General features: G+C 40.0%; 1 protein-coding gene across 1 annotated transcript in view; it reads left to right on the top strand.

Moving 5' to 3' along the window:
• The window catches only part of LOC126094679 (transmembrane protein 184C), a 70909-nt gene that overhangs the window by 7524 nt on the left and 50935 nt on the right, over positions 1-12450 (top strand). Inside the window, exons 3-4 of the mRNA XM_049909196.1 lie at positions 8315-8517; positions 11806-11880. Coding sequence (XP_049765153.1) covers positions 8315-8517; positions 11806-11880 — 278 coding nt within the window. The remainder of the gene's footprint in view (positions 1-8314; positions 8518-11805; positions 11881-12450) is intronic.

The following is a 12450-nucleotide window of genomic DNA, read 5'->3' as shown; positions in this document are numbered from 1 at the left end:
TAAGAATTGGACACTGCCGGTTCAGCCATCGCCATCTGCTGACGGCTGCGCCGGCGCCGTTTTGCCGCTGTGGGCAATTGCTGACGGTCCGCTACATTTTAATGTCGTGTCCGGATTTTACCGCACTGCGTCTCGATCTTAACCTGCCATGTTCTTTAGATGCCGTTTTAGCGGATGACCCACGAGCAGCGGCTCGTGTTCTTCGTTTTATCCATTTGACAAACCTCACTAAGGACATTTGATGCTGCTGTTTTTAATCCTATGCCTGTCAGTCTGTCTTTTATCGTGTTTTCCCTTTTAGTTGTTGTTTTAAACTTGTGCCTCGCGGTGCATACTTAACGTAGTCAGGGCGCTAATGACCATTGAAGTTGTGCGCCCTAAAACCACAAAAAAAAAAAAAAAAAAAAAAAACCTCTCTCTACCATAACCCTTTCACCGTCTTGCTAGGTCACCAGATCAGTAGCTAGTCCGTATGGTGCGGCTGTTATGTACCCATTTTTCTGAGCCCTTTGACACCACAGGGATTATGCTATTGGTACCTGCGCTGTGAATGCTTTGTGCAAGCCTGTGGTTGCCCATCTTTTTGAGGCATCGGAACTCCTGGCAACGACCGTCCTGCCAGGCGGCCATTGTTATGGCTGGGTGCAGTCACGACGTGAGCCCCTGTTCAGAATAGGTGGTACCAGGACGGACGTTTGGCACATGAGATGTGTTGAATACTCTGGCCACTCTTCTGTGGTGACATTTCTCCCTAGGAACACTTCTGTCTCAGTTCCTGTTTCTGCCTTTCCCCTCTCGGCTACCCCTGGGAGGAGGGCCAGACTTGCTGACTTGGGGGAAACCCTTTCCATGGTTCCTCGTCTGTACCAGGACTGATGGGGAGACTTTTACTGCCATGAAGCACCTTTTCTTTGTGGAACACATTGAGGAAATGTTCAGTGAAGTTGAGTCCTTAGGCAGGATGAGATACGGCTCCTTCCTTATAAAGACAACTTCTGCCAGTCAGTTGGCCTTCCTCCATGCTTGCAACCATTAGGAGACATCGCATTGAATACCACTTCTCACAAGTCTCTCAAAATGACACAGAGTGTAATTTTCCATAGGGACCTCCTTTAGGCTGATGATGAACTTGGGGTTAATCTGGAACGACATGGTGTTCATTTCATCTGGTATGTCCAGAGAGGCCCTAAGGACTATCATGTAAACACTAGCATTTGAGTGGGATACTGTGCCTGAGAAAGTAAAGATAATTGTATACATACCACCTCCCATGCATTGCTTCTGTTGGCTCAAGTTTGGCCACATGTAATCGCAGTGCGATGCCACTCCCATCTGTGGTGACCGTGCTACCCTCTTCTTGTGGGGAGCCCTTGCACCCCACCACCTAATTGTGTAAACTGCTCCAATTTCCGTGCTCCCCACTTACCGGAGTGTCCAATGTACCACCCTGGGTGCCCTAGCACATCAATTACTGACGACAATGTTGAAGAATTAAAGCAAGTGGTTCTGGAAAATCTCTGAATCACCATCAGAGAGGTTGCTGATGATGTCGGCATATCCTTTGGCTCATGCCAAGCAATTTTTTGGATGTTTTGAACATGAAAGATGTAAGCAGCAGTTTGTTCTGAAAAGTCGAATTTTGACCATAAAATGGTGTCATGTAGACATCGCTCCAGAATTGCTGAATTAAGTCAAAAACAATCCGAAACTTCTAAAGTTTAGGCTATAACAGGTGGAGAAATGTGGGTATACAGGTATGACATTGAAACCAAGGCTCAGTTGTCCCAGTGGAAACTGTCTGAAGAGCCAAGACTGAAAAAAATTCAACAAGTTTGAACACATGTAAAGCTTTTTCTCACCATTTCCTTCGATTACAATAGGACAGTGCATCACAACTCTTATGGTCATATGGTCAATAAGAAATACTAGCTGCAAGTTATGCACTGCTTGCATGAAGCAGCCTGCAGAAAATGGCCAGAATTGTGGCAAAACCACTCATGGAAACTGTATGATGATAATGCCACTACTCACACCACAATGCTTGTTCACGATTTTTTGACAAAAAATAAAACCATTATGTTACATCAGCCATTGTTCGATTCCCGGCGGGGTCAGGGATTTTCACCTACCTCGAGATGACTGGGTGTTTGTGTTGTCCTCATCGTTTCATCATCATCCAGGAAAGTGGCGAAATTGGACTGAGCAAAGGTTGGGAAATTGTACGGGCACTGATAACAACGCAGTTGAGCGCCCCACAAACCAAACATCTCTCATCAGCCATTGTATTTGCCGGACATGGCCCCCTGCGACTTCATTCTATTCCTGAGACTGAAGAGAACTACAAAAGGACATAGTTTTGTTGCAATTGATGAGATAAAAACAAAATTGCTGAAGGAGCTGGACATCATAATGAAAAGTGAGTTCCAGAAGTGCTTTCAAGATTGGAAAAAGTGCTGGCACAAGTGGGTTAATCTGTGTGGGATTACTTTGAAAGGACAAAGTTGGCATTGATGAATAAATAAAGATTCTTTAAGAAAAAGAAAAATACCCATTACATTTTGATTATACCTTGTATATAAATACTTTTTGATCATAAGGTTCTGGACACATATTAGTGGACATTACTAAAGGGTGTGTCCACCCTTTGCATTTATGACAGTTTCAACTCTGTTGGGCACACTTTCGATAAGGTATCTGAATGCCTATGGGTGAAGGGCAGCCCAGTCTTCCTCAAGAGCCGAAACCAGAGAAGTCAATAATGTTGCACACTGAGGTCGGAGTGAAGTTGGCATTCTAACTGATCCCAAAAATGTTTCATTGGGTTCAGGTCAGGACTCTGGGCAGGCCAGTCCATTTCAGCAATTTTACGAACAATTGACTCACAGATACTGCTTTATAAAAGGGTGCATCATCCTGCTGATTCAGTCGGTCATCATCTCCAAACTGTTCCTGTACTGTGCACAGTGTACAGTGTTGTAAGATGTTTTCATATCCTTCCACATTCAGCAAACACAATACAGGGTCCATGCCCTAACAACGAGAAACACCCCCATACTGTAACATCTCTGCACTTCAGTGTTGGAACTACACATGATGCCAGGTAATGTTCTCCATACATTTGCCAAACGTTAACTCTTCCATCAAATTGCCCAGGATACAGCATAATTCATTTCTCAAAATTACTCGTTGCCCATCATCCACTGTTCAGTACTGTTGCTCTTTACATCACCACAAGTGTCACTTAGCTTTCAACTGCAAAAATACATGATGTTATTGTTAAAATGAACTTGCAGTAAATAATTAACTTTATACAGGACAATAAAAGTGCGGAACTGGCTGTAGATTCATCCTTCAAGAAATTAAATACAAAAATTAGCTTAATTATTGCCTTCACAAATGGGTGGCATAAATTATGTAAGATTTCAAAGACTTGCTTGTGTAGTGCTGAAGGAACAAATGGATGAGTTTTTCTGTTCAGAACCTTACAGTTAAACTTGCTGCTTATGGCTAGAACGTCGACAGGCCTAAATTGAAGATAAGATGCAGTATATTTTTAAAACATCCTGAAGTTCCTCGTCAGAATCATGTGCTTGTGCTAGCTGCATGAAGTCAACTGTCTTCATGATACTGCTCACCTGGGACAGTTTCTGAGATATTTCTTACATTGGCGGTGAATTGTGCGATGAAATCCAGTTAACTGTATTTTCTCAGGGAACATTTATCATTATTTTTCTGAAAGGCATAATTAGGGGTTCATGATCTGTATAAACAATGAAATCTCTTGCTTCCAGCTGTGTATGAATGTAATTAATGAACTCATAAACCAACAACAACTCACGACCGTATACACTCCATTGTTGCTAAACCAGAGAGAGTTTTCATGAAAAGAATGCTAGAGGCTGCTACGCCTCATCTACATACTGTTGCAATGTAGCACTGATTGCAGTTTGGTTAGCACCTACTATGAACGAGAGAGGTGCTTCTAAAGCCAGATGTGCAAAAAGGGCTGTATCTGCTATACCTTTTTTTATCTGGTTTGAACGCAGTATCTATTGATTCTGTCCACTGCACTGGCATTTTGCCTTTAACTTTAGGACCAGCTAAAGCTGCAGTAAGAGACTCTTGGAGTTTGCCACATGAGGTAGGTGACATCAGTAAAAGTTAACAATTCCCAGGAATCTTCACACTTCTTTAGCAGTTTCTGGCTGTGCAATATTTAAAATAGCTTCAACTTTCTCCAGTAATGTCAGTGATCTGGCTGATGATATAAGATGGCCAAAAAAACACTTTGAGGTGTTCAACATTATTCTTTATTTATCAAGGCATTTAAATACCTCAATCCGGCGCTGTTTGTGTTCATCAGGGGTTGCTTAAAAATTAGTCTTCCATCAAGATATGCAAAGCAATACTGCAAGCCCTGTGAAACTGAATCTATAAATCTTTGACATGTGTGGGAAGCATTTCTCAATTGAAACATGATAAACATGCTTTCACATATATCAAACGGCATTTTAATGTCAACTTTTGGAATATCTCTATCAACTACAAGAATATGTGTGTATTCCCTTGCACAGTGTAGTAAGTTAAAACCTTTTTCCCAAATAGTGCATAATTATAATCCCTCAATAAAGTAACACGGTAGCTGTCCGGCGTTGACCTAGCATTCAGGGCACAGTAATTATCACATGGCTGCCATACACTGTTCTTTGGTACTAAATGTAGGGGTGATCACCAAGATATGCTTGACAGGCAACTGATGCCTTCCTTCAACATGGCATTAATTTCTGCCTTTGCACCTTTGCAGCAGCTTATCAATTAGGGGCAATATGTCTGGGTCTGCATGAAGTCAGTGGGTCTGTGGTAGTGTTGTAGTGTTTGGCTACATTTGCCATGGTGAAATTACATGCCAAAGCATGTTGTAGTCCCATGACGAACTCGGTGTGCTGCATTACAAACATTGCGATGGTTGAATTATTAGCTGTGGGAAGTCAAAACAAACTAGCTGGTTGGTATTTGTGTAACTGGGTCTGCGACAAAAATTTAGGTGAGAACAGTGTCCACTAAAAGCATGCATCCTGTCTTGTGATCTGTGATTAAGAGAGGCAAGGACAATCACTAACTATCTGGAGTGATTACTTCTGCCTGTTGTTTACCACTCAGCAAGGTACACAGCACAGTGCACTTCTGTACCTGGTCTCCAAACTTCTTGTGGTACCAACACAGGTCTGTCCGGGCTGAGTCATTGGCTGATGCGGAATTCGCTGCAGAACGACTTCTCCATCTTCTGCAGAACCATTCTCTAGCTTTGCGGCCACAGAAAAGTTCATCCATCTGCTTACTTAGCACATCGATCTTGTTCATGAGACTGTCATAATCCACTCATGTTACCACCAAGGTGCTATTACATACCATCATAGTACCATGGCAGGGGGATGGTATGATCACAATCTGAATCCAGTCCACCAGGTCCACTGCAGCGTCGAGCAACGTGTCCATTTTTGATGCTATAGTGGCCTTCACGTGTGCTGGCAGACGGCTGCTCCACAATGTGTGCAGTAATGCATCAGGCACCATGTATGTGTCAACCTTGCTTCTTAAGTGACGAAGGTACTGCGATGGTTTTCTGTCGCTGATACCATACTGCATGAGAATCTACCACACTCATTCTTCCTCTAAAGTGGACACCCTTGGAATTAACTTAGCCTTTAGCTTCACGAGAGTCCATATTCAGAGGTGAAACTGTAATGTCTTGAACCTTGGCTGTGTAGTGGTGGTCCAGTTGACTAGACACCAGTGCAAATTTTGTGGAATTGGTTTCACGTCATCATGGAGGAAACTTGCTTCTACCTACATGAACCATAGTGCCAAGCTGTGTGGCCAAACAGGGGTAGCCGAACTGCAAGTCTAGATATTGTTGGTGTGTCCATCATTTCACTAATTTATGATTCACGAAGGAAGTTCGCTGCAATACTTCCATGTCGCTGGTTTATTTTTTCTAGCTGTGATCACATCAGGATCAGCTCTGTCACATATCTGTGGGCTTGCAAACTCGATATTGTGTTCTGGTCATAGCAAGAATGAGATATGAATCAATGTGTCGTTTAGAATACCACTTTATTCTGATAAATCACTTTCCTTCACATTCAACATATGAACAATAAAATGTGATGTAATCACTAACACAGTGTACACAAACACAAGTTTTGGTGGGTAACCAAGCGAACAAATACACAAGGAAAAGCATAAAGCACCAACAGAATTAAGGTCATGGAACTCTGCATTACAGCAAGGAGAAGGCATTTAAGAGGCCAGCATGTGAATCCTGTTAACATTTGCCAAATAATTAGCTGCTCTTCTGACGTCTGCTGTGGCTGTCACTTGTCATCACTACAGGATATTAAAATATTGAAACAGTTGTGTTCTGTTTGTGGTAAACCCTTTCTTAGTAAGATGGTACAATACATGAAATACCAAACAGGCTTTCAGAAGGAAGAAGTAGGGCATAAATAACAATCAGGCATCCAGATTTAGATATTTTGTAGTTTCTCTAAAGTAGGTTAAGCAGACACAAGAATGTTTTCTTCAAAAATTGTTGTAAAATCCATACTTGCATTCATGCTTCTAACGATCCTAATGCTGATGAAACGTTAACTCCTGACTTTCTTCCTTTCGTTTGCTGTTCACTGTGCACATGTGACAGAAAAGCGTAAAAATACAATAATTAAGTTGTTGAAATAAATACATTTCTTGATAAAATATCTGTTGTTGTTGTTGTTGTTGGTGGTGGTGGTGGTGGTGGTGGTGGTGGTGGTGTTGTAGTCTTCAGTCCAGAGACTGGTTTGATGCAGCTCTCCATGCTACTCTGTCCTGTACAAGCCTCTTCATCTCCAAATAACAGCTGCAACCTACATCCTTCTGAATCTGCTTAGTGTATCTCATCTCTTGGTGATCCCTTGATGCCTCAGAACGTGTCCTACAAGACTATCCCCCCCTCCTAGTCAAGTTGTCCCAAAAATTCCTCTTCTCCCCAATTCTATTCAGTACCACGTCATTAGTTATGTGATCTACCCATATAATCTTCAGCATACTTCTGTAGCACCACATTTCAAAAGCTGCTATTCTCCTCTTGTCAATACTGTTTATTGTCCATGTTTAACTTCCACACAGGGCTACAATCCATACAAATACTTAAAACTTCCTGACACTTAAATCTATACTTGATGTTAACAAATTTCTCTTTTTCAGAAACGCTTTGCTTGCCATACCCAGTCTACATTTTGTATCGTGTCTACTTTGACCATCATCAGTTGTTTTGTTCCCAAAATACCAAAACTCATTTACTACTTAAAGTGTGCTGTTTCCTAATCTAATCCATCAGCATCACCTGATTTAATTTGACTACATTCCATTATCCTCACTTTGCTTTTGTTGATGTTCATCTTATATTCTCCTTTCAAGACACCATCCATTCCATTCAGCTGCTCTTCCAAGTCTTTTGCTCTGTCTGACAGAATTACAATGTCATCGGCAAACCTCAAAGTTTTTATTTCTTCTCCATAGATTTCAATTCATACTCCACTGCTTGCTCAATATACAGATTGAATAACATTGGGGATATTACACAACCCTGTCTCACTCCCTTCTCAACTACTACTTCCCTTTCATGCCCCTCGACTCTTATAACTGTCATCTGACACTTATAAACTGTCATCTGGTTTCTGTACAAATTGTAAATAGTCTTTCACTCCCTGTATTTTACACCTGCCACCTTCAGAATTTGAAAGAGAATATTCCAGTCAACATTGTCAAAAGCTTTTCTTAAGTCTACAAATGCTAGAAACATAGGTTTGCCTTTCCTTAACCTATGTTCTAAGATAAGTTGTAGGTCAATATTGCCTCGTGTTCCAGCATTTCAACAGAATCCACACTGATCTTCCCCGAGGTTGGCTTCTATGAGTTTTTCCATTTGTTTGTAATTAATTCATGTTAGTATTTTGCAGCCATGACTTATTAAACTGATAGTTTGCTAATTCTCACACCTATCAACACCTGCTTTCTTTGGGATTGGGATTATTATATTCTTCTTAAAGTCTGAAGGTATTTCACCTGTTTGATACATCTTGCTTACCAGATGGAAGAGTTTTGTCATGGCTGGCTCTCCCAAGACTATCGGTAGTTCTAATGAAATGTTGTCTACTGCCGGGGCCTTGTTTTGACTCAGTTCTTTCAGTGCTGTATATCTGTACATTCACTTATTTGGTACTGTTGTATTCATCTTTTAATCTAGTTTTCGTATGTCTTTTGTCTGTTGCAGTGGATAGGTCTTCTCTGTCCACAGCAGTCAATTTATTATGATAGTCTCAGAGAATGTTATGAAGCATATGTTATATACAATTTTATGACATATCTTTTAAATTATCTGAATGCTGAGATGGATCTGGAGGCCAATCTAGAACTGAAGCCACAAGTGCACCACATCTTCCCCCTGTGCTGTCTTGGTCCATGGGAAATGGGATGGTAAGCAAAAATATATTATTCTAAGATTATTTTATTCTCTGTTGTAATGTGATAATCATAATTGTCACCACCATCATGCATTGTCTTTGAAGTCCTCAATATTGTATAATTGTGAGCTAATTTAATATTTCTCAAAAAAGTTTGTAAAGTGATAATTATTAATATCAGTTCACTCCTTTATTTTATAAAAGAGTCAAAGAAAAACATTTTTATGTTGGATATTTGCACATAATATATTGTAGTAGTTCAAAAATACAAGCGGGTCATGCTTTAAAAGCTTTCAGGATGAAATTTCAATAAATCTGCAATCTCAGGCGACATGACGCACCTCAGTTGCATAAGACCTTCCCCGTCAAGAGAGCTCAGACTGGATAAATATTTCCATGGCTCTTCATGAGACTTCTTTGGAGCTCACTAGTCTTATTAAAACATCCCCCGCCACCTTTGGATCAAATGGACGCGTGGTGAGCAATTATGTCCACTTGAGCACTTGTGAACAAAAATAATATGGTAGTACAACAACAAAATGCAATTCCAGTACCAGAAAGTGTTTATAATTGTAAAGAGACAACAGGGAAGTTGTGAAGCTCTATCACATCTTTTTATTCAGAAAATATACCATATTTGCTTTTAACTCTTTCAGTTGTTTCTCTACAACTGCAATGGTTATTGCTATATCCTCCATATGGGAGTCTGTGGGGTGGTCAAACAGTGGTATGTTTGCACGAACACTTTCTTGAACGTGAAATTTAAAACTTCAGCTTTGCTTTTTCTGTCTGCTACTGCAGCACCAGACCAGTCGGTGGGGACTGGATAGAAGCCTTGGACCCACTTATCAGTTTTATGTAGTACCAGAATTTTCTTGAGTTCTTGGCAAGATTTATTGCTAAAGTATGACAGTGGCAGTTGTATGTTTCACGTGTCGGTCTTTTTTACAGATGCACGAATTTCTATTAATATTTGTCTATCATCATTTGCACATTCTCATTTGAATGGAGATTGCAATAGCCTTTGCTTTCTTAGCATATTCAAATTTTGTTGCTGAACCACAGTGGGTCTTTTCTGCCCTTAATCCACTTACTTGCAATTACTTCTCCAGACTATGGTTTACAGTCCGTTTAAACTTTGCCCATAATTCCTCTATGCTTATAGTACTGAAACTAAATGATTCAAATTCATTGTCTAAGAGGGATGCTAACAACTGTCTATCTGCTCTCTCTAGCAGAAATACTCTCCTAGCCTCCTTGATTGATTTATTAACTTCAGTGACCAAAGTTGTTATGATGAAATGGTGTTCACTGATCCCTGTCTCTATACTGATGCCTGTTTGTAGCTGTGAGATCTAAAATATTTCCATTATGGGGGGGCTGTTGAACTAGTTGCTCAAGACAGTTTTCAAAAAAGTGTTCAAAAGAACTTCACAACACTGTCTGTCTGTATCGCCTGCAATGAATCCATTGATGTCCCAGTCTATACTCAGTAGGTTCAAGTTGTCTCCAACTAATATTGCACAGTCTGAGTATTTCCAAACTACCGACCATAAACTTTCTGGCAACGACTCCAAAACCGTCACAGCAGAACCAGGTGGCCAGTGAAAAATCCAACAGTTAACTTGACTTCATCTAGACCTGTTATACGTGATCAGATAACTTCACTGTCACAGACAAATTTGACCTCAGTAGAGACAATATTTTTGTCAACTGCAATGAACATTCCCCCGCCTACAGTGTCTAATCTGTGCTTTCGATATACATTCCATGAATTGCTAAATAACTCGGAGCTTCATACTTCAGATTTCAGCCAGCTCTTGGTCCCAAGAAGAATTTGATAACAATATCAACCATCATTTTGAAGAAAATAGTCATATTTTAATTAATCATATGCCCAGGGTCTGTGATGGAAAATTATAATCTCTTATCATTTTCTCAATAATGGCATAAGTATCATCAAAGTCCTGACGCTAGCTGAAAGGGGAGGAGGGGCGCATTAATGTGTGTGGGGAGGGGGGGGGCAGGGTGTAGGTGGGTGGGTGATGATTTGAGACAAATGAATAGAATAGTTTCTGGTAAGATAATATTACTGTATGCAGCATTAGCTTTTTCTTTTTTTCCCAGTTAAGATGAAATGTCTGACATTCTCTAATTGTTTTCTGTAAGGGTACTGATGAACCTACAGTTTAGCATCTTAAATCATTATCATCATCTTCAACTGTCCCATGCAGTACCATATTTAAAAGGCTTCTTATCATTTCATTTCTATCCTACAAGCATAGCTTTTCTTGTAGTCCAAATCAAACAATGGAAAGTCAAGGACGGAATAATGACAGTATTAAAAGGACAGATCACTAGCCACCATATAGAAGAGATGCTGATTCGCAAACGGTACAACAAAAGGCTGCCAAACATGTGAGTCTTTGGCCAAAACGCCTTCATCTAAAATAGACCGCCCCCCCCCCCCCCCCCCCACACACACACACACACACACACACACAGAGAGAGAGAGAGAGAGAGAGAGAGAGAGAGAGAGAGAGAGATATTCACATTCACACAAGTACAACTTACGCACACATGACCACTATCTCTGGTTGGCCTGGTGGCTAGAGACAGTGGTTGTGCATGTGTGTGTTATGCTTGCATGAACGTGTGCGTGCATTGTCTACTCTTGGCCAAAAGCTCACATTTGACAGTCTTTTTGTTGAGCCTGTCTGTGATTAGGCATTTTATCTAGTCTGGGGAGGTGGAAATTTTGGCCAATAGTAATTTCATATCAAACAGGTTCTAACTTTTTCACTATACAGACAACTGATAGTATTCTCTAAAATCATTATGGTTACGTAAATTCCTAGCATGAAATAGTGAACAAAACCAAAAGCTCATGAGTGCAAGAGGGAGAGTATTGGACTTTTTTTTTTTTTCATAATAGCTGCTTTTTTTACTAATACAGACAATACTCTGATTTATAAAATGGTAAAAAATATAATCTAGAAGTAAATCCCATATGTCACAATGTTGAGTAGATTAGCATTAGTTGTAATGGGTTGTTAGTATACGTCATAGAAGCAGCCTGCAATGGTGGGTTCTATGTGTTGTTACACAATTTGACTCTTTGCACGCACCAGAAGGCTCTTGTCTATGATGGAATTTATGAGAGAAAATATGTGAAGGGGTGTATGAATTATGTGTGTTGATACAATTTCATAAGTCAACTTAGATATTTCAAAATTTAATTTAATATTTTTATGTTGGTTCATGTTCATTTGCTAATGTTAAAGTGTTCTTATTTTTGCAGGGAGTTCATTCACATGTGTAAACATGGAATCTTACAGTATACTGTGGTACGGCCTTTAACAACATTCATCTCTTTGTAAGTATATACAAATCCAAATATGTTATTACATAACTTCCTTGAACTGAGAAAATGACTCTATCAGCAATCATGGAGTTATGTCGTGACTGACAACAGTGTGAATATTTTGAAATAAAATTTACTTTTGTGACCAAAATGAAACAGTGACCTGACTCGAGATTCTGATTTGCACCCAGATCTAACATGTCAAATGTAAAATAATATGTTTTTCATTTATTTGGAATGTTTCAAAGTAGTGTATAAGATTAGTTGTTAAGAGTAACATTCTAGTTGCTGCATTCTTAAAGCACAGAAGCACTGTAGCAAATATGTCTGAAAAGGCAGCACATAGAATTGTGGTCCTCAGTTCCTATTTGAGCTATGAACATAGGGTAAAAAAAATGTTGGTTTACCCCAGACTGGTGGTCATTTGTATAGCCATTTGAACTTTGTCTCACTGTTGCTGTTACAGTATATTAAGCAAGGTTTGAAGGATGAACTGGAGCTGGTGTCCAGGCCAATTGTGCAAATCAATTAATTCATTTTGCAAAATATTTTAATTGGACTGAAATTAATGCTCAGTAATGG

The sequence above is a fragment of the Schistocerca cancellata genome, chromosome 8, assembly GCF_023864275.1.
Source record: "Schistocerca cancellata isolate TAMUIC-IGC-003103 chromosome 8, iqSchCanc2.1, whole genome shotgun sequence".
In the NCBI taxonomy this organism is placed as follows: domain Eukaryota; kingdom Metazoa; phylum Arthropoda; class Insecta; order Orthoptera; family Acrididae; genus Schistocerca; species Schistocerca cancellata.
Note: the sequence above shows the minus strand (reverse complement) of the source record. Positions and strands in the feature narration are given on the sequence as shown.